This window comes from Hordeum vulgare, chromosome 5H, assembly GCF_904849725.1.
Source record: "Hordeum vulgare subsp. vulgare chromosome 5H, MorexV3_pseudomolecules_assembly, whole genome shotgun sequence".
Classification (NCBI taxonomy): domain Eukaryota; kingdom Viridiplantae; phylum Streptophyta; class Magnoliopsida; order Poales; family Poaceae; genus Hordeum; species Hordeum vulgare.
The window spans coordinates 362,141,024-362,163,779 of NC_058522.1; the positions used below are offsets into that span (position 1 = coordinate 362,141,024).

Consider the following 22,756-nt stretch of genomic DNA (forward strand, 5'->3'; position numbering starts at 1 on the left):
GACTAAGCACATCCAGATTCATCATCATTTTCTTCGGGACCATGTCCTCAAGGGCAATATCCTCATCGACCATGTGAAGACTAATGATCAACTGGCAGATATCTTCACTAAGCCCTTGGATGAGAAAAGGTTTTGCAAGTTGCGGTGTGAGCTAAATATCTTAGAATCTTCAAATGTTTTGTAAAAACATGCACACATCCTAACACTTATGCAAAATTGATGACTTAGATGTGCAACACATGATGAATCTATTTTCTTCAACTAATGAAGAATGTCACTCTGAATGTGAAGAAATCAACAAAGAAATTGATTCTCAGGGCCCTACGACAATTGTACGCGGCGTCTGTAATCAACATTCTTATATGGTGGGTCACGCCACCGCCCAACATGAAATTCCTCAAGATTGATTTTCTTCAAAGGTCCATTTCCTCAAAATTTGATTTTCTTCAAAACAGTTGTTCTTCAGTGTGACGATTTATCACAAAATCCTCAAGATAGTCAAATCTTCAAAAACACTTGATGACTTTCGTTTACCTAGATAGACTGTGATTTCAAGTCCTCAACGGCATTCACTTATAGCTATTTCTTCAAGTTGATGTTTCATCTAAGTGAATGTGATGGGACCCTACTTTCCCTCTATGCTATTCTCATCCAGTCTATTCAATTCTTCATATGCGTTCTACTTAAAACATTGTTCAAAATCCTCACTGCGTCCTTATCAGCTGATGATTTTGTAACAAAATCCTCAAATCTTTAAAAATTGTTTCTTTAATGCACAGTAACTGAACCCCACTTTCCTCGTTCGGATAACCACGATCTCCACGTTCTCCACCGCTTTGCTCGGGAGCTACACGTGTCCTGCAGAGACGTAGAGGCAAGGGCTATTTGGTCTGATTTCTTCATGCCAACAATAACTGCCTGGCTATAAATATGTCCCCATCCCCTCGGTAAAACACTTCTTAGCTCCATCGCACTCCTGCTACAGCAAAAGCACCGAACCCTAGCGCCACCGCTGGAAGTCTCGTCGCCGGCGAAGAAGAGCTTCACTGCCTCGACTTTTCCGTCGCTGAAACCACGCCGGAGCCGGACCATCCTCGTCCGCCGCCGCCGTAGACGTCCTCTGCTGCCGGGTTAGGGCACATTGGACACGCACCGAAAGAGCTTCTTCCCGCAACTCTTCTCTGTTCTTCATGCGCACCATCTAGGGTAAATAAAAACCCTATTTTTACAGCAAGTTTGATCTACTATTTTACCTCTGAGATGTGAAATATGTTTTTCCTCAAGAATCCATATGCATCTGATTCCTCAAACACTTCCTATCACCACACTATTGATGAACTTCACTAAGCATCTAAGATTTTCACGAGATTCCGCAATTGTTCCAATTTTCGGATCTGTACAACTCTGGAACCCAAGAATAGTATGCTTAGGCAAATTCCTCAACCACTGGACAAATTCCTCAACTGTCAAAACTTTTCATTTTCTTCAAATCTGGGAACGCATATGACCTCTCCAAATTCCTCGCAACTATACTCTGTTCACACGTACACACATGTCAGCTGATGAATATCTCAGTTCTCAGCAAATTAACTCATTTGCAGCATTTCTTGAGGAAAATCTTCAAGTCTCATCAAAGTCCTCAAGAGTTCAATCTCATCAGCAAAATCCTCAGCTGAAGAAAATGGAGGATGACAGGAAGGAAAAGGGAGGCAAGAAACTTGAGCAGAATATAGCCTTAGACATCCCTGAGGATATATACCTGGATTACTGCACCCCTCATGAACATGAAACTATGGCCAAGAGAAAGATCCGGCTTCAGAAGATAGAACGTCGATGGGCTAAGGAGTGGAAGGAGTACAGATTCGTCACTCCCAAATATGCGTAGAAATTCGCTATGAAGCCTCCTGGAAAACGGGCTCCACTTGAGGATTATCAAGAAGCACATCCCTCAAGCCTCAAGACGCTTGATGATTATCCTGATGAAAAAGAAAAGCACTTGGCAAAGCTCAAGAAGCGGGTAGAGGCTGCTGTGAGGAAATTCAATGAATCATCTGCTGTTGCTTCAACTGCCGCTACTTCCTCTGCTGTTCAGACTTCTGGCTCGGCAATTCCTCAGGAAAAGTCCGTGCCATCAAAAGCAAAGGCTTCAAAGCCTCAAGAAAAACCAGCTCCAGCATCAGCGCCAAAACCTTCAACTCCAAAATCCTCAGCACCACCACAGGCTTCAAAACCTGAACAGAAGCAGATAGTGAAGCCACTGCCAGCTACCTCAAGCTCCTCACTCCCAGCTGCAACCAGCTCGGAGACAAAGTCTTCACCAACTCCTCTGAAGACTAAGGTGACTGTTGGGAGAGGAACAAGACCCATCCCAAGCAAAATCATCACGGTCCCTTCTGCATCAGAGGGTAGTGATGAATATGATGATGAAACCTTCCAAGCTATGATCAGAAACAAGCAGGAGAGGGTAGCTCAAGCTTCTGGTAGCACCATTCCTCTGGCCATGGACCCCAAAGTCCTCCTAGACTACATAAATATCTGGTATGAGGACCCCAACACTCCGCTTGATGATTTGAAACTTCCCCCTGGCATCAGCCACATGGTGGCCACATTCATCGAGGCCAAGTGTAAGGAGCAGCAAGCCAAACAGGCCAAGGTTGTTAAGCTCAAAAAGGAGAAATTCCTTGGGCAGAATCTCCTCAACCTGACGCCTGATGCACTGGTTTCAACATAGGTTGAGTTGAAGACTTTGACAGATAAGTACTCCAAGCTTTCTGACCGTCAAAGTCTCAAAAGCAGTTTCATTAAATTTGCCACTGAAGTTGTTGACAACTACAACAAGAAGGCTGCCCCTCCAGTACCAACTCCTGAGCCTCTGATTGAAGAACCAGTTGATGAAACTCCTCATGCTGAGGAAATTCCTCAAGAAGGCCGTGTGGATGAACCGGCAATTGAGGAAATCACCACAGAAAATCCAGCTGATGAATCTGCTACAGCTAGTGAGACTACCCCTGATCCAGCTCCTGCTTCAAAGCCAGCTGATGACTCTGCTCCAGCTGCTGCTTCAAAGCCAGCTGATGAGTCTGCTCCAGCTGGTTCCTCAAAGCCAGTTGATGAATCTGCTGAGAAAACACCTTCACCAAAAGCTTCAAAGGTGAAGAAGATGACTCCGTCTGCATCACACATGAAGAAGACAAGGGCTGCTGAAAAGGAAGCCAAGACGAGAAAGGCTTCTTCTGCAGAAGAACACACTGAGGCCAAGCGCCTCAAAGCACTTGAAGAGAATGCTCCACTGGACCATGTGCCTCTTAACATCGCTCCATCCTATGAAATGGTCACCTTTGAAGACCAGGAGAAAGGGCCAGATGAGGAAATGAAGGATGCTGCATCTGAGGAACATACTGACGAAGATATTCAAATTGACGACAGTCCTCAGCCCTCCATTCCTCGGGTAGAAACTACACAAGGATCAACTGCACCAGCTGATGATTCTGGCTCCGTCATCAAGCAAGCTGAGGAAGAACAAAGCAAAAATCCTCAAGCTGATGAAATTCAGAGTCCTGAGCAAAATCCTCAACCTGAGGACCAGGCTAACCCAACTCCTCCTGAGAAAGATCCCCAAACTGAGGCTCAGGGTGAACACATTCCTCCTCCAGAGCAAAACCCTCAACAGGATGCTCCAGTTGACGACATTCCTCAGCCTGAGGCTCAGCCAGATCACCTTCCTCAGCCTGATGATCAACAAGAGCATGCTCCTCAGCCAGATGCTCATGTTGATGAAATTCCTCACCCTGAGGACCATGCTGAGGAAAATGCACCAGATCAAGACAATGCATTTGTCGTGCTCAATCTAGAGTCTGCAATTGTTGTATCCCCTCAAGTTCAACAGCAAAATCTTCAGCCATGGCAGCGTTAGCCGTTCTCCAAGCGACCAAAGTTTCAAAAGGAGAACTTCTTTGAAGAACGCATGTACTTCATTGGAGAGAATCCCTATGACATACCTCAAATCAGGCATCTGAAGTTTTGGACAAGGACACAGCTCAATTACTATGCCTATGTGTTGTGTGGAAGAAACAAGATTTTCCAGCACAGGCATATTCCTCATGTTGAACTTGAAGCAATATCATGCCTAGCTCCAGTCCTCAACGTCCTTCATGAAGCTGGACTTCTTCCCGTGTGCTCTGATATCTGTGACTAAAACAGTGAGCTCATTCTTCAATTTTATGCCACTCTTCACATATCTGGGGATCCAGCAGATATCAACACTTGGGTGTTTGACTGGATGACACGAACAACACACCACAAGGCTCCTGCCATTGAGCTTATGCGTGAACTGCCAGTATCAATTCCTTTAGAACAAGTCGTGAAGCTTTATGATGAACGTGAGCTGCCCAACGGGATGATGGAAGTCCTCATGAAGCCTTTGGCTAAGGGGCAACCACCGAGAAAAACCTTCCTCGTCCATGAGCTCAAATATGAACCAAGGTTTGTTTACAGAATCCTTTGCAGCGTCCTTGCACCAATCAAGAGACACGATGATGAAGAAGATGTTCTAGGCCTCATGAAGAATATCCTCTTCAACATCATTTATGGTATTCCTATCAACATCCATGATTTCTTCTTGAGGACTTTGGCCGACAATGCAATGTGTCCTTTTGACCACAAGATCTATGCTCCATGGATCATGAGATTCCTCAGGAAAAGGACATGCATCAACTTTCTTGCTGATTGCAACAACCATGTTGGTTACATGCCTCCTATCAGGGTCAACAAGAAGACTTTCGAGCCTGTTGAAGGAAAAGGCAAGTCTGTTATTGATGAAGGCAGTAGGCCCCTTGATGGCCAGTTCAGAGAGCCTGAGCCATATTCTTCATGGGATGATACTGAGACTCATCCTCCAAGCCCTGTTGCTCCTCGCGTGCTGAATACCAGAGAGCTTCTCCTCAGTCTTCACCAAAAGGTGGATCGGAATCACAAGTGGGTCAAAAGCCAGTTCGGTGCCATTGTGAAAACCCTCACTGAAACACAGAACTCTGTGAAGCTTAACCATCACTATCTTCATGAGGTTTTTGATCACACATGGGCTACACTTGCTCATCTGAAGACTCCGGCAGAACTTGAAGAATTGGAGTTTGAGCGAGACTTTGACTGGTCGTGGCCGCCCAAGAAGAAGTTCAGGCCAATTCCAGTTCTAGACCTTGAAGACAGTTCTTTTTCTTCATTCCGCATTGTTGAATCTGATGAAGAACAACAAGACACTGCCACTGGTCCAAGGAAGAAGACTACCCCCAAGAATCCTCATGCGTCTTCATCAACTGCCAAGAAGTGAAGTCTTCACGGGCGTTAGTTCTCAGTTTGTCCCTTTTTGTCACTTGATGACAAAGGGGGAGAAACTTGAGATTTAGTCTTCAAGCGGGATATTTTGGGGCTTATGAACTATATTTAAGTTACAAACTCTTGGCTTTTCTGAAGTGTTTATGTAATGAGTTGTAACTTAAGCTTGATGGTACTCTGACGCTTTTGACGTTTTTCTTCGCATGCTTATTCCTAAAAAAATATGCACGCATGCTAAAATTTGTTAGATACCATTTGTCATCATGCATCCTCAATTTCTTCATACTATATGTCATATATATGCATGATTTACAAGACTCAGGGGGAGATCTCCATGATATAAATCATCAATGTGCGTTTGCTGTGAAAAGCAAAATCCTCAAGATATGCACATCTTTAGGGGGAGTCTCTTTGAATCTTGATTTCAAATTCCTCAAATGAGTATATACACTTCATATTTTAATCTCTGTTGAAGACTTAACCTAATTGTCATCAACCACCAAAAAGGGGGAGACTGTAAGTGCATCTAGTGCCCCTTAGTGATTTTGGTGGTTTAAAGACTTATAGGTTAAGTATCTAATGTGTTCATCAGTGTACACATGATCTATAAGTCACTGAGGAGTTTGAAATATTTGATGAATATCGACCCCTAAAAATGTATATCTTCGATTGAAGAAATTGGTCTGAAGCTGAAGAATTGAATCGCGAAGAATCTGCGATGAAATTGATATTCCTCATGAAGATATTCAAATTGAGGAATTCGGTGTGTCCTAAGAAAATCATTCTGAAGACTTTGAAGCATGAAGATTTACTCTTTCTGTTTTGTTTTCTTCACACTTGAGTAATAGGAACACCGTACTGTAAAAGGGGGTCGAAGTTACACTTTGGAATGAATTTCCTCATGATGCTCAACCCAAGCCTAATCCTACCAAAAGCCTCAAGCGAGGAATACGAGTGACATGAGGACTCTCACAGTTGAGAGTTCCGACCGTTTCGATAGCCACACCACATAATTGGTCTTATCCACACCAACGGTCATATTATTTAAGGGCATTAGTGTCAAATCATGTCGGGATGCTCCCAGGCTATAAATAGCTGCCCTCCACAACCATTAGCTGGTTGGCTGCTCCGTTAGAAACTGACACTTGTCATAAGAGCAACCCAATTCCTCAGAGTCTTCGAGAGTAATTCATCAGTGAGGAAATACCCCAAACACCAAACCACAAACCGAGAACCAAGTGATTGAGCATCACTGAAGAAGTTGTTCCTGTGTGGGACTGAAGCCTTTTACCTTTGAGGACTGTGCATCCTCAAGACGGTTAGGCGTCATGGTCTAGAGCAATCCAGCACTCAATTGTGGATCGCCGGGTGACCAAGTTTGTGAGGGTTTGGAAGTCTGCCCTGAAGACTTACCACGAGTGTTAGGCGAGGACTGTGTGTTCTTAGCCCAAGGAGAATACGGTAGGGACTGTGTGTCCCGGAACTGTGTGTCTCTTGGTTTCAATACCAAGCCACTCCAAACCAGATGTACAACTGTCACAGCAGTTGGAACTGGGTCATCAACAAGTGTCTTCGTTGTGAAACGGGTTCTAATTCCTCAACTCTTTATATTCCTCAGATTATGTGTTGATGATTTCCACTGTCATTGTTTGAAGAATTTGCTGAAGACTTTCTCCGAAATTCCTCAACCCCAAATACTTCACGCTAGTTAATCCTCATCTGTTTTCTGCGTGCCTGCTTACTGTGCAATCTGTTTTCACATTCCTCATACTGAAAATATGATGTAGTGAAACTTTGCATTCTTGATCCTTTACTGTTTCTGATGTAAGTTAGTCATCAGTGAGGAATTTCCTCAAAAGGAATTTCCTCAGTGATGAAATTCTAAAAATCTCCTATTCACCCCCCCCTCTAGTCGATATAACGCACTTTCAAGGCTGAAGTGATGCTTGGTCTTGACGATGATGTCATCCACATAGACGTGGATGTTTCTGCCAATATCTAGCAGTAAGCACTACTGCATGCAGCGTTGGAATGTCGCACCAGCGTTCTTCAGACCGAACGTCATGGTGGTGTAGCAGTAGGCCCCGAAGGGCGTGATGAAGGAGGTCTTCAGGCGATCAGCTGGATCCGTCTTGATTTGATGGTATCCGGAATAAGCATCCAGAAATGACAGCAGTTCGTAGCCGGTTGTGGAGTCGATCACTTGATCTATCCGGGGGAACACGAAAGGGTCTTTCGGGCATTCCTTATTCAGGCTTGTGTAGTCTATACACATTCTCTAGGTGTTGTTTTTCTTCAGCACCAGGACTGGATTGGCCAACCAGTCCGGGTGGAAAACCTCCATGATGAAGTCGGCTGCAAGGAGTCGGGCAATCTCTTCTCCGATCGTGCGTCGCTTCCCCTCGGCGAAGCTAGCCAAAGGTTGCTTCACCGGCTTCGCATCCGGTCGCACGTGAAGTTTGTGCTCGACATACTTCCATGGAACACCCGACATGTCTTTGGGGGCCATGCAAAGATGTATCGATTCTCACGGAGGAAGTCGACGAGCTCGCCTTCCTATTTAGGGTTGAGGCTAGCCCCCATGGTGACGCACTGCTTGGGGTTTGCAGGGTCGAGTGGCACCTGCTTGGTTTCTTTAGCCTGCTTGAAGGACCTTCGCCAGTCGACTGGGATGGAGGAGTAGGCACCGCCGGCTGCTCGATAGCCTAAGCCACGAGTCGGTCAATCTGACTTCTCTCCTCAGCAATCACCATGGCGTCGGCCAGGCGGCTGCTGTCATGTGCACACTCGAGCGAGTTCTTGTAGTCGCCAGCAATGGTAATGATGCCCTTTGGACCCGGCATCTTCATCTTCAGGTAGGCGTAGTGGGGGATAGCCATGAACTTGGCTAGAGCCGGTCTGCCTAGCGGCGCGTGATACGGGCTGCTGAGATCCACCACCTCGAACCATATGGACTCACGGCGGAAGTGAGTCTTGTCACCGAAAAGGACGTCCAGCTGGATTTTGTCGATCAGCGAGCAGGACTGTCCCGGCACGATGTCGTGGAAGACAGTGCTGGTCGGCAAGACATCCTTCTCCTTGAGCCCGAGCTTGAGGAGGGTGTTGAGGTAGAGGATATTGATGTTGCTGCCGCCGTCGACCAACACCCGGGAGAACCGGCAGGTGAGCCTCTGGGAGGCGAAGGTAGGGTCGAGGACGAGCGCGTATGAGCCCGGGTTGGGCATCACCGCAGGATGGTCGACCCGGATCCATGTGATGGACTTTCCAGACCAGTGCATGTATTGAGGAACCGGGGGGGCGTGACATTCACCTCGTGCTGGCGCTGGCGCTGGCTATGCTTGTCATCGCCTTCACTGGTGAAGACGACGAATGCTCCGTCTTGATGGGGGTAGTCGTCGTGGATGCGGCCGTCGTCGCGAGGCGGCGGTGGTGGAGTGCTACTGCGACAACATACCTTCCCTGGTACGGCGCCAGGAATCCTGCTGCTACGGCTACGCCTTTAGGGACTTCCTTGGCAAATATGCAAAGGATTTCCCCGCGGCCTTGGAGCCTTGCGTTGGTGTTCCCTTGAAGAGGAAAGGGTGATGTAGCACAGCGGCGGTAAGTATTTCCCTCAGTTTTGAGAACCAAGGTATCGATCCAGTGGAAGATCTCGTCAAGTCACAAGTACCTGCACAAACACAAAGAGCTTGCACCCAACGCTATGAAGGGGTTGTCAATCCCTTATAGATTGTTTGCAAAGTGAGAACTGAAAGCAAAGAGTAAACAAGCAAAGTGAAAGTGAAAGTGGAAACGGTAGTTGTGAATAGACCCGGGGGCCGTAGTGTTCACTAGTGGCTTCTCTCATGAAAACAAGTAGACGGTGGGTGAACGAATTACTGTCGAGCAATTGATAGAACCGCCCAAAGTCGTGACGTTATCTAAGGCAATGATTATATCTATAGGCATCACGTCCAAAACAAGTAGACCGATACTTTCTGCATCTACTACTATTACTTCACACGTCGACCGTTATCCAGCATGCATCTAGTGTATTAAGTCCAAAAGAACAGAGTAACGCCTTAAGAAAGATGACATGATGTAGATGGACAATCTCCTATCTACGATAAAAGCCCATCTTGTTACCCTTGATGGCAACAACATGATGCGTGCCTTGCTGCCCCTTCTGTCGCTGGGAAAGGTCACCACACGGTATGAACCCAAAACCAAGCACTTCTCCCATTGCAAGAATCATAGATCTAGTTGGCCAAACAAAACCCAAGACTCGGAGAGACTTACAAGGATATCAAATCATGCATATAAGAAATCAGCAAACACTCAAATATAATTCATAGATAATCTGATCACAAATCCACAATTCATCGGATCTCGACAAACACACCGCCAAAGAGGATTACATCGGATAGATCTCCATGAAGATCATGGAGAACTTTGTATTGAAGATCCAAGAGAGAGAAGAAGCCATCTAGCTACTTACTACGGACCCGTAGGTCTGAAGTAGACTACTCACGAGTCATTGGAGAGGCGATGATGTTGATGTAGAAGCCCTCCAACTCCTAAGTCCCCTCCGGCAGGGCACCGGGAAGGGTCTCCAGATGAGATCTCGCGGAAACGGAAGCTTGCGGCGGCGGAAAAGTGTTTTCGTGGATGCCCTGATTTTTTCTGGATTTTTAGGAAATTTATAGGCCAAAGAGATAGGGCAGGGGAGCGCCAGGGAGGCCACAAGCCTGGTTGCCGCCCCCCCCCCCCCACCCCGGCTGCGGCAACAGGGCTTGTGGGCTCCCTGTGGGGCCCCTGCCTTGGCCCTCAAGTCTCCCGATCTTCCTCTGTTCTCGAAAAATTTATTTCGGAAATTTTATTCCGTTTGGACTCCATTCCAAAATCAGATCTGAAAAGAGTCAAAAATACAGAAAAAACAGGAACTGGCACTTGGCACTGAATTAATAAGTTAGTCCCAAAAAAGATATAAAAGGTAAACAAAACATCCAAAGTTGACAAGATAACAGCTTGAAACCATCAAAAATTATAGATACGTTTGAGACGTATCACGGAGCCGGAGCAGGACCGGGAGTCGGTGCTTGAGGTGCGGCTTGTGCACGTGGGGCAGCCGGTAGGCCCTCCTCTTGCGACAATCGGCGTGCGAAGCTGCACTGCCGAAGGGTGTTGGTAGAGGGTTGTGCCCCAAAATGCATTTTGCAGGGCGCGTCAAGCATCTGCTCGAAGGTGTGCTTGGGCTGCCAGTTGCCTTTGTTGGTCTGCCTCCATTGGGAGCCGTCCTGAGTAGCCGACGCCTCTCTCTCTCCATGTTGGCTACCAGCTTGTTGTTGGAGCACGAATCTAGCTGATCCGCCTTGCGCTTGTTGTTGTTCTCGCCGCCTCGATTGTCCCCAGCTGGCTTGGGAGTAGCCGGCGTGGGAACCGCCTTGTCCGAGGCGGTCACCTTGACCCGCATTGCGGAGTCGGCCGTGGCGTACTTGTCCGCCTTGGCCATGAGCACCGTCAGAGAGGTGGGCTCGGAGCACATGAGCTTGTGCTTGAGGAGAGTGTTGTCTCGGCAGCCGTCGATGAAGTACTGGATGGCCTGTACCTCATGCACTCCCTCGCAGGAGTTGCGAAGCTCCGTCCAGCGCGTGACGTAGTCGCGAAGGGGTTCGTCAGGCCTCTGGACGCAAATGGCCAGCTCGCGAGGCCGGCCAGGGCGCTTGTAGGTGTCGGTGAAGTTGCGGACGAATGCCTCCTCGAAGTCAACCCACGAGTTGACGCTGCCGGCTGGAAGGCTGTTAAGCCATGTCCAAGCCGAGCCGACCAGCATGAGTGGCACGTAGAGGACGGCTATGCGCTTGTTGCCCCTGGCAATGCCAACGGCGGTGGTGTAGTCGATCAACAAGTCTTCTGGCTTGGCGGTGCCATTGTACTTGGGAGTGTCCCGAGGCAGCGTGAAGCCTTGGGGAAACGGCTCCCCTTGGATCCGGGGGTCGAAGCACGTCGGAGCGATGGGACCCTCCTCCTCCAGAAGAGCTGATTTTGCCAGCGTGTTGAGACGTGTGTGGGCGTCGTGGTTACCCTGGGGGACGCGAGCGCCGATCCGAGCTGTGATCGGAAGGGCGCCTTGTGAACCGGTGGCATGGGTCCTCCTCGGACGAGGAACCTCATACACCGAGTCACTCTCATCACCTCCACGACACCAACTCAAAGTATGCTCGCTCTGGTGCTGAGAACGCCTGTCGTGGCTGCCCTCGCCCTTCCGGACGGAAGTGTGATGCGAGCAAGATCCTTCGGCTTGTTGATGACCGTTGGGGTTACGGCGTGCTCCGAGGTTGGGTCCCAGAGACTCCGATTGAGCTTGACCAAGGTCAAGCTGTGTTTGCTGCTCGTTGGCGGCGTCAAGGAGATCATTGACCCGCTTCTCCTGGAAGGCGCGCTCCTCGCCCTCCAAGCTCGGCATTTCTGCCATGGCCGGCTGGGCCGCTCGTAAGTTGGCCTTAGGAGTCTCGTAGATGGGCTGCTTGCCGCCTAGAATCTCGGCGATGACCCGGCCGCGGCCGCGGACCGAGCCAAGACGGCTAGGGGCCTCGAAAACTGGAGTGAGGTCATATGCGGAGTTATACTCGCGCTGCGTGGCCTCCATCCGGCGTTTAGCCGAGGCGATGGTGATGCCCTCCTACAAGATTTGCCTGCGAGCCTCCTCCAGCGAGGCCCGCGCATCGTTGGGGTTTGTGGAGGCGGAGATGGGCGTCTTCAGGCCGGTAAACGCAACCTGAAGGGTGTCAGCAGTGACAGCAGCAGGCTCACAAGCGTCTGCTGACGCCTTGCCATGAGTCGTGTTGGTTCCAGCATCGATGACCATCTCCTCCACGACGTTGGAGACGGTGGCGACATGATACGGGGTGAAGAATCCGGTAGACGACGGAGGACCGTCGAAGTCGAGTACGTTGCTGGGGTACTCATCGAACATAGGTGTCTCAGCAATAGAGAGCCTACTGAAGCTGGCGCATAACGCCTCGACATCGAAGTCCTCGCCAAAGTAACGAGGACCATCGTTGAGGCGCATATCGCTAAAGAGGACGTTGAGGTTCTCCATAGCAGCGACGACGACGCTAGGAGGCACCTCGTCATCGGACTCCCCGTCCGAATCCGCGTGACGGACAGGGACGTCGATCATCATCGGTGAAGCCTCATTGAAGGCAGGCTCCACGGGCATGCAGATCTGTCCGGATGCAATGCATCCAATGGTGTAAGCACGGGGCCCCGCCCAGCGCGTGAAGCCAGCCAATGTCGCGGACGGCCCCACGGTGGGCGCCAAATGTCGGTGAATACTCACAACATAAGCCATGGGTAGGCTAAAGATGGTGGGAACCGAAGTGGCACCGGAGGACGCTGGGAACGAGGTTGGTACACGCATGGAACGCACGATGTACCCAGGTTCAGGGCTCTCCGTAGAGATAATACCCGTAATCATGCCGGAGTGTATGATGTATGAATGGGACTACAAAGTGCTCCTGGAGCTGTATGCAGAGGAGGAAGAAGGAGCTACCGGCTCGCGTCTTGCCTCTCCTATGTGGTTGGTGTGTATGCTAAGTTGACCGACCCTCTGCATGGAGGGGGCGGGGGGGTTATAGACGAACCCACTGACCTACAATATGGATAAAAGTACAAGAGTGGGACCCGGCTGGCAGCCTCGCCGGCTGGCCAAGGGGGGCATGGGGGTCTTGTCTTGTCGCTGGAGGGACCCGCCGGCTGCGAGGTCCCGTCTGGCTGTGGGACCCGCCGGCTAGCCAATAGGGCTCTCGCGTAAGGTTGGCGTAGGACACGTGTTGTACGTTCGGCGTCGTCCAGCGAGATTCGTCATGGCCAGCCGGTACGGCCGTCTCCACTGTTCCCACGCCGAGTGCAGTAATGGAGTGGGAGTTTGACGGCTGACACTGTGCATGGTGATGGATAAGAGCCGGAGGATGTTAGCGGCGTGGCCGCCGATGCTGGGACCTGCCGTGCACTCTGATCCAGTACCTTTGCTGACGCGTAGCCACCTTTAACCATAGGATCTCGTCATGACCTACGGTCTGATGTGACTTGAGATCCCAGCCGGCTAGCCTGCTTGGCTAGCCGACCTGGGAACGGCCGCCTCGTCCCTAGCCTGCTGGCTTGGCCTAGGCGGCAAGGGGGAGGTAGCCGTCTCGTCTCTAGCCGGCAGGTAATTCCTGGCTGGCCAGAGAGTTGGCCGCCTCGCCCCCCAGCCGGTAGGTGCTTCCTAGCCTGCCAGGGGTGTTGGGCCTTGTAGAATTGTTTTAGTCATTTCTTCTGGGCTAAAGGCGAAGGAGTAGGCTCGCTGAGCCTACCCCGGGGTTATCCCCCCGACATCTCCTTTCCCTAAATTCCCACTAATCCAATATGCAAATGATGCAATTGTAATTCTCCCAGATAAACCCTTCACACCTCATGCAGATTAAAAACATGTACCTCCATTATTCTGATTGCACTATTCTGAAAGTGAATTGTTGAAAATCCATCATAGTGCCAATCAATGGTCGAGAGGATCAAATTCCACTTTTTGTTATCTGTTGTAGACTACAAACAAGGATCATTCACATTCAGTTATTTGGGCCTCCCAATGAGCACCCCCAGCCTAAATTTGAGGAAGTTGACCCTATCATGCAAAGAATAGAAAGAAGACTATCTGGATGTTCCACAATGATCTCATATGATGACAATTCCAATTAATTAGATATGTTTTTACCTCCCTACCAGCCTTCTTCATGTGCACCATGGTTCTACCTATTGGGGTAGTGTAGCAAGTTAATAAATACCTCAAGAATTTCTTCTCGAGAAAATATGGATTGAATGATAAAGGGACTACACTCATAACTTGGTCCAAAGTTTGTAAACCCAAGGTACAAGGTGGACTTGGAATTCTAGACATGATGATGCACAATAAAGCCCTTCTGGTGAAAAACATCCTCAGATTCTTAAACAAAGAAGAAATACCTTGGGTCAAGCCCATATGGGAGAAATATTATCATAGTAGTATTGCCATGGACAAAGTGGAATGATCTTTTTGGTGGAGATCCCACTTGAAACTAATACCAGAATTCAGAGATGATAGTTCTTGTTCTGTTTCCTCATGAAAAGCCACGCTTTCAGGAAGGATAATTGGGCAGGAGAATCATTGGAACATAAAAGCCCAGAGTTACATGTTCTTGCCATTAAGGACTCCATGTCTCTTCAAGAATTTTGTAACTCTCAAAACTAGATTGATCATTTCCACATGCCTTTGTCCACCCAAGCTAACAATAAATTTAATCAAATGGGGAGCATTATTCCTACTCTTAAGAATGATGGGAAAGACAAATGGATCAGTAATGGCCTTGATAACAAATACTCTTCGATACGCGTGTATCTAATGGGAGATGAGGAGGGGCACCCCATTTTTAAGTTAGTTTGGAACAGCTCTAGCAGACTCAAGCATAAGATTATTATTTTCTCGTTAGTGGCATACTGCAGAATCAACACCAGGTCACTCCTCCAGAGAAAAGAAATGCAATTGAACAATCCCCACTCCCCAAATTGTAATCAACATGCTGAAAAAACAACCCTTCATCTTCTTTGGGACTATAATTTTGCACAAGAATGTTGGAACACTTTGACTCCTCATAAGAAAAGAGGTACTTCAGTTTAGAAGGAAACACTGCTGGCGGCAAAACATCTACCACGACAATTTGCCATAGAAACAGTCATTCTTGGATGTTGGAATATTTGGAATCGGAGAAATGGGAGAATCTTCAAAGGACTGCAGCATTCGATTCAATCTTGGCGATTTCATCTCAAACAAGATCTCAAGATTTTACAATACAAAGTGAAAAGAGAAGCATTTCCAAAGCTTTAAACAGTGGCTAGATAGTATGTTCTAAAACACATTCATGTTTCCAAGAACATGCATTGGTTAATGTTTCTTGTTTATTGGGATCCTTTTGATCCCTTTCTTTTGTAACTTATTTTTTATTAATATAAAATTTATCATAGTACTATTGTTCTACGGTCTTAGGGTCTAAAATAAATGGAGATGATCCTTTGGGTTGGTTAGACAAGTAAACAAATATTTTGAATTAGCACAAGCTCCTGATGAGTATAAAGTGAATTCGGCACAAACATATATTGTTGGCAGGGCTAAAAATTGGATCAGGAGTGCTAAATTACAAAATGTGGACAAACCATGTGATCAATTATGTAAGCTGTTTTCCTTTTGGCGGGGTAATTATGTAGGCTGTTATGTGACAGGTTTGCAGAATCCAACATTTATGAAGTGTTGGAGAAGTTTCATTCAGTAAAACAGCTCACACTGTCAGTTCCCCTAAAAAAACTCACACTATCAGTTCTTGAATATATTGACCAATTCTAGGAAATGGTATGAGACTACTCCAACATTTATGAAGTGTTGGAGTAGCATTATTATGTGGTCAACTTTTTGAATGGTTTAAAACCAAGCATTAGATGTAACTTGAGACCTTAGAGGCCAACAACTCTCCATCATATTATGAAAGTGGATTCCAGGCAAAGTACCGGTCCTTTGTGGCTCAACAAGATAAACAACGTGTAGTCTTATAAATCTCACGAGAGATCATACATTACCGCTGCTCCCAGAACCAAGGTTCTAGTTGCTGCTCCTACTAGTACAACTAGTACAAATGCCTGTGCGTTCCAACGGGCTAAAAATATTATCAGCTATAGCAAATATGTCTGTGCTTTGCAACGGAAGAAAAAAAATATCACATACCCCAGCCCAATAAACATGACTCGAGACCCCAATACACATCCTCTAGTATTTCAAGATGACACTACATTTTAAAAATAATAGCTAGTTTAAAGTTATTTATCAAATACTAACCGGGTAATTCCACTTGAAAATAAATTAATAGGTTAATCTTTTAGTCAGTTGAATGGTAATGCTCTCCTTCTTCCAAACATATACGTTCGTGCTTCGCGACGGAGTGAAAGCGAGCAACGACTCCAAGTGTATCGTAACAATTGCTAATGGCCCTCTCTTACATAATCTTCGCAATTATGGTTCAAAGAATGAATTTATTTTTTGGAAAGCCTTTACGAAAATTTGCTAGTCAACAACCATTATTGCACACATGATTCAGTTCTATAAAGTACAATAGTTTATTTTTCAAACAGTAAGAAGGCAACATTGTAGAAATAGAAGTGTCTGTTTCATCTAAAGTAGAACTGACATGAAATTTTGAGGTTGCAGCTTCCATTGATACTTTGCTCAACAAATTTTTAGAACTGAAAGTCACTAGGAAGCCAACAGCCAAAGAGAGTGCATGTCCCTTCTCAACCCCGTTCAATTAGGAAGCCAATCAGAGTGGCATTCTTCTCATTTATTCAGCCAATCAGAGTGCATGTCCCTTTATTCTTCTCATTTATTTAGCCTCTTGTATAGAGTCTTCCTTCTTCCTCACTAATCCCATTTAATTAGGAAACTAATCAGCATGAGTGTATATCCCTCTCCATCTTATTTAATTAGCCTCCTTCATCGAGTCTTTCTTCTCGCTTTTCTATTTCTTGGTTCTCGTGATGACTTGCCGATATTCTAGGTAAGTTGTGAATGTATTTTAATTGGTGGGATTAAGTCTACAGAATCGAGGTGGGACTAACCACATCCTGTAGCGAAGTTGGAAGCTGGGTCAGCTGGCTGTTGCGTTCCCTATGAGGGTTGAGGTCTTGAGTTCGACTGCCAAATACAATACTCCAACTATTATTTGCAGATAATTTTTTTGCTGCTGGACTGTAATAAAGCATGAACCAGCCCAGTTCGGCCAATGTAGGGACGACGGACGAAAAACATCCACAGATTAGTACCACCTCACGTATCTAAAAGAATCACCTACAATAAGTCAAAGAAAAAAACAGAACGGGACGAAGCTTTTTTCTAAAAATGTCGTGGTGGATTTTTCGACGGGAGCAATAGCCGCTTTATTATTACTAGCAAAAGGGCTCGTGCGTTGCAACGGGAGAAAAAAATATCACACGGTTGGAGGCATGAGGAGGGGATTTCACCAGATGATGAGTTCGTGCCGGAGGAGGTGATACGATGAGGGGAGCAAGGGTTAGGCGCCTCTATCTCGCCATAAGGAGTCGCCATTACCGCGCCATAACCTCGGAGTTCCCCGTGTGAGCCATGGAGGCCCGCCTCCACCTGCAAGTACTTCGCTCCGCCGCGCCTTATCAGCGCGCCGCCGCCTTTCTGCATCGAGCAGACGCATCATCCCCAGTCATTGTAGTTGTCGCGTTGATTTGATCCAGAAGTTGTGCTCGAGCGCCGAAACGGGGGCAGCAAGCGGGCAGAGGTACGGCCGCGGAGGCGGGTGGGTTGAGATCGACAGCAGTGGTGGCTGAGGTCGACCGCGTCGGCGAGTGGTGTGGCAGCGGCCTGGGCACAGGCCAGGGTGGACCAGGGTCGACGCGATGCGCTCGAGCGCCGCAACGGGGGCAGTGAGCGGGAAGAGGTACGGCCGCGGAGGCGGGTGGGTTGAGATCGGCAGCGGTGGCGGTTGAGGTCGGCCGCGGCGGCGAGTGGTGTGGCGGCGGCCTGGGCACAGGCCAGGGTGGCCCAGGATCGGCGGGAGGAGGCGATGCGTACGGGTATAATTTTTGCAGCGAATCGTTTTTTCCTTTTGCGTTGCAGATAAATGATGGAGCACGGGTTGAATAACAAAAATTACAGGGGCCTTTTTTTATAAATATGTCACGGTGGGTTTTCCGACGGAAGCAATAGCCGCTTTATTATTACTATCAAAAGGGACCGTGCGTTGCAACGGAAGAAAAAAATACCACACGCTTTTAATCATTTTATAATCATTTTGATTTATTAACATAATAAGCTAACTAACTAATATAGTCAGTCCTATCATATTTTGTTGAGAAATCAACCCGTCCATTGTTCATTCCACCATGATGAGAAATTGAGCGGAACAAGCAAAGCAAAACAAAGAGGCTACGTGAATTGATGAATGGACTGTTATCTTATTTCACTCATGGGGTAGAGAATGTGAGATCATATGACAAATTGAAGGTGGTGTTTCATTATCTATATCTACAACAATGCAATCTTACATCCAATACATTCATTCATCAGGAAACAAATCCCCATAAAACAAAATTTCTTCTCGGTGCTTGGCACACGGTTGGAGGCATGGGGAGGGGACCTCAACAGATGATGACTTCCTGCCGGAGGAGGGGATACGATGAGGGAAGCAAGGGTTAGGCGCCTCTATCTGGCCATAAGGAGTCGCCGTTGCCGCGCCATAACCTCGGAGTTCCCCGTGTGAGCCATGGAGGCCCGCCTCCACCTGCAAGTACTTCGCTCCACCGCGCCTTATCCGCGCGCCGCCGCCGTTCGGCATCGAGCAGACGCATCATCCCCAGTCACTGTAGCTGTCGCGTTGATTTGATCCAGAAGCTGTGCTCGAGCGCCGAAACGGGGGCAGCAAGCGGCCTTAGGTACGGCCGCGGAGGCGGGTGGGTTGAGATCGACAGCAGTGGTGGTTGAGGTCGGCCGCGGCGACAAGTGGTGTGGCAGCGGCCTGGGCACAGGCTAGGGTGGACCAGGGTCGACGCGATGCGCTCGAGCGCCGCAACGGGGGTAGTGAGCAGGGAGAGGTACGGCCGCGGAGGCTGGTGGGTTGAGATCGGCAGCGGTGGCGGTTGAGGTTGGCCGTGGCGACGTGGGCACAGGCCAAGGTGGCTGAGTGTCGACGGGAGGAGGCGATGCGTACGGGTATAATTTTTGCAGCGAATCGTTTTTTCTTTTACGTTGCAGATAAATGATGTAGCGAGGGTTGAGTAACAAAAATTACAGTTTTTTAAATAAAAAATCCCGCGGTGAGTTTTCCGACGGAAGCAATAGCCGCTTTATTATTATTATTATTATTATATATATATATATATATATATTATTATTATTATGTATAGATAATAAGGTGACATAAACAGGCTATAAGGATTAGAATATTATAGCTTTGCTTAGTTGGAGGAGAGAGAGGGGGAGAGAGAATAGGAGCAGGTTTTTGGTGAGTAGCCAGCTGCAACACGAGACCCAAGATACTTTATGAGATTGTAAGGTGGGCCTACTACTACTCAAATAATACACATCTAAAAATTACTATTGTATATATGTCGGTTATTAGGTTGGCTTTATATGACATGGCAACTCTTTATAGCCGATTGTTGGCTGTATTATTAACCACGCTCTAAAAAATGTATGGTTACATGACCCTCGGTCAGTGTCCCACGGTGACCTGCAACTCCACCGGAGCATGATCATTGTCAGCGAACCAGGGAAGTTTGATCGCGGCGGCGGCCGCCAGGCGCTTGTTGGGATTGCACGCGAGCAGCCCCTTAAGAACCTCAAACCCTTCCTTGGACAGAAGCTTCTCAGGGACCAGCTCGCGCAGCCGGTTGCTGTGCCACCGTCCTCGCCGCCGCTGTTGCGCCTGCTCTCGCCGCCACACCGGCACCTTGTCAGCCACGAACGACGACTCGTATGGCTTCCACTCCCTCTTGCCCGGCACGCCAAACACGTCGTAGATCCTGTGCAGCTGGTCGGAGTCGCAGTGCTCTTTGAACAGCGCCTCCCCGGTGAGGAGCTCCGCCATGACGCAGCCGAGGGACCACGTGTCGACCAGCGTGTCGTAGCCCGGCTTCTCCAGCAGCATCTCCGGCGCGCAGCACGTCCTCGTTCCGGCGGCCCAGTAAGCGTCGTCGTCGTTCTGCCCCGCGATCGACAGTGCCGAGCCGTAGTCGCCGATCTTGACGGCGCCGTCGACGGCCACGAGGATGTTGTCGGGCTTGATGTCGCGGTGGATGATGAGGTTCTTGTGCAGCTCCGCCGCGCCCGACAGCAGCTGCCTCATCATGAGGCGCACGCTGGCCTCCGGGAAGGGCCGGCCGGTGCGGGCCACGCGGTCGCGGAGGGCGTGGTGCAGCGACGGCCCGAGGCACTCCATGGCGAGGGAGTAGACCCCGGAATCCGGATCGCGCGCGAGTCCATGGAGACGGACGAGGGAGGGGTGGCCGTGGCACGCGGCCATGAAACACGCCTCCCGCAGGAGCTCGACGGCGCCGGCGGAGTAGCTGTCTACGCGGATAGTCTTTAGGGCGACGGTGTGGCCGGTCGCGTGGTGGCGCGCCTTGGTGACGTCGGCGGACGCGCCATCTCCAAGACTGCGGAGCTCCAAGTAGTCGTAGCGGCGGGCGATGCCCGTGTAGGGCTTCCACCTCCTCCTGCCGGTCATCCTCCCCTCCGCGGCAGCGTTGGCGACGTCGGCTATCATGGAGTAGACGGCGGCAACTCGGCTTGCGCTCATGGGCGTCTCGGTGGCATCGTGCTCGTCGAGCATGGCGCAGATGGAGGCGACCCGGTAAGCGATGGCGGGGTTCTTTCCCGCGGTGGCGGCGCGCTGGTCGTCGACAACAGCCATGGTAATACGCGAGGTGGCGTGGCGTAGGGCAGGGGAACTCCCGACTTCCCGAGTAGCCTTGGACGCGGGAACAGTGCTATCGAGGTGATGATGAGCTACTCGTATGAAGGATGAAGGAGAAGGAGGCTCGCTCGACCCGCATGGATGCGAATTCGGAAAGCGACAGGGTAGAGCGCACGGGTAAAGAAAAAGAAAAGTGTGGATCCGGTATGCAATCCTCTTCCCAGGGTCCAAGCTCAAAATCCCAGGGTCTCCGCTCCTCCGCTCAAAGTGAAAGGAAAATCGGATCATCCACCCACTTTTGGCTCGATGGAGCACTAGACGAACGACGGGCAGCTGTAAAATGAAAAATTGCGCGGTAACGTTAGGCCATCTCCACCGTGCGACCCCATCTTGTCCGCGCGCGTCCGTTTGGAGTAGAACGAACGAATACCGTGGTCCAACGTGCGTACCCAAACGGGCAAATGTCCGGATTTCGTCTGTTTTCAACTCATCCCCGGCCCAAACTTGCGCCGAGTTTGGGGGAAACGGACATCGCGCGGACGCGCTCGCCGCACGCCCTTGTCCGCCCGTGGCCCGTGTGTCGGGGACACAAGTACTCCCAGGAATTCCAATGCCTCCACCCCCTCTCCCGCCCCGCCTCGCCCCGCCGACGGCGCCGCCGCTATTCTCCGGCCACCTCATCCCCCGGCCGTCCGTAGCAAACCCCGTCTCGACATGGCCGCCACCACGCCCGCGCTTTCGTCGTAGTTTGGGCGTCGATCGGAGGAGGTTTGGCCGCCGCCGTCGTAGCCGGCGGCAGAGTGGATACGACCGCAGGCGACGTACCACGGCGGTCACGGCAGCTTCCGACGAGTGCTCTAGAGCGGCCAGTAGCCGGCCACCAACCACCCCTCCATCGAGGTGATCATTGCGGCCTCTTTGCCACCACGAGCGCAGGGTGTTCGACACTTTGCCCGCAAAGATATGGACAGTGGTGATGAGTTTTTCTTCCACCACTTCATTTATTCATTGGACGATTCGTCGTCCGATGATGAAGATATTGTGGTGGCTGCAGTGATGGTTCACAGCCACATTCAACGGCAGCTTCCTCGGTACAGGGGTTCACTCCCTGGCCGTGCTCCGAACCTGAACCGCAACAGGGAGAGAGGCCAGGCCCTGCTGTATGCTGATTACTTTGCGAACACACCGCTCTTCAAGCCGGATAAACTCCGTCGCCGTTTTCGTATGGCAAGGCATGTGTTCAATCGTATCCGAGAGGGAGTGGTTGCTCATGACCCATACTTTCAGTGCAAGACGGATGCCCTTGGCAAGCTAGGATTCTCCTTTTGCCAGAAATGCACCGCGGCCATCCGCATGCTTGCATATGGAATTCCAGGCGATCTGGTGGATGAGTATGTGCGTATGAGTGAGGCAACATGTCTGATGTCAATGTACGAGTTCTACCATGCTGTGATCGAGGTGTTTGGCCCTGAGTACTTGAGGCAGCCAACTGCCGCCGATACAGAGAGATTGTTGGCGACCAACGCAGCTAGAGGCTTTCCAGGCATGTTTGGCAGCATAGATTGTATGCACTGGGAGTGGAAGAACTGTCCATTTCTTTGGCAGGGCCAGTTGAAAGGATCGATATGGTTGACTAGAGGGGGGGTGAATAGGCAACGACCACTATTTAATTAATCTTAACAAGTTAGGGTAAGCAACATATGGGTTCACTAAAATAGCAACAACGAGGTGAACCTATATGATGCTAACAACAAGAACAACTAAGACAAGTAAGAGATAGACAACAACATAAGCATACACGAAGTAAACGTTAGAGATAACCACAAGTGGAAACAATGAAGACGAGGATGCGTTACCGAAGTTCCTTCCCTTTGACAGGAAGTACGTCTCCGTTGGAGCGGTGTGGAGGCACAATGCTCCCCAATAAGCCACTAGGGCCACCG

At 49.3% G+C, this 22,756-nt stretch overlaps 1 protein-coding gene across 1 annotated transcript; it reads right to left on the bottom strand.

Annotated features, from left to right (window-relative positions):
• Positions 1 to 19,552: 19,552 nt before the first annotated feature.
• Positions 19,553 to 21,494, bottom strand: LOC123396715 (putative cyclin-dependent kinase F-2). The gene is made up of 2 exons (XM_045091568.1): positions 21,344 to 21,494; positions 19,553 to 20,905 (listed from the first exon to the last, which is right to left on the bottom strand). Exons 1-2 carry the CDS (start codon positions 21,492 to 21,494, stop codon positions 19,611 to 19,613), a joined length of 1,446 nt encoding a protein of 481 aa, XP_044947503.1. The 3' UTR covers positions 19,553 to 19,610.
• Between the last annotated feature and the right edge of the window lie 1,262 nt (positions 21,495 to 22,756).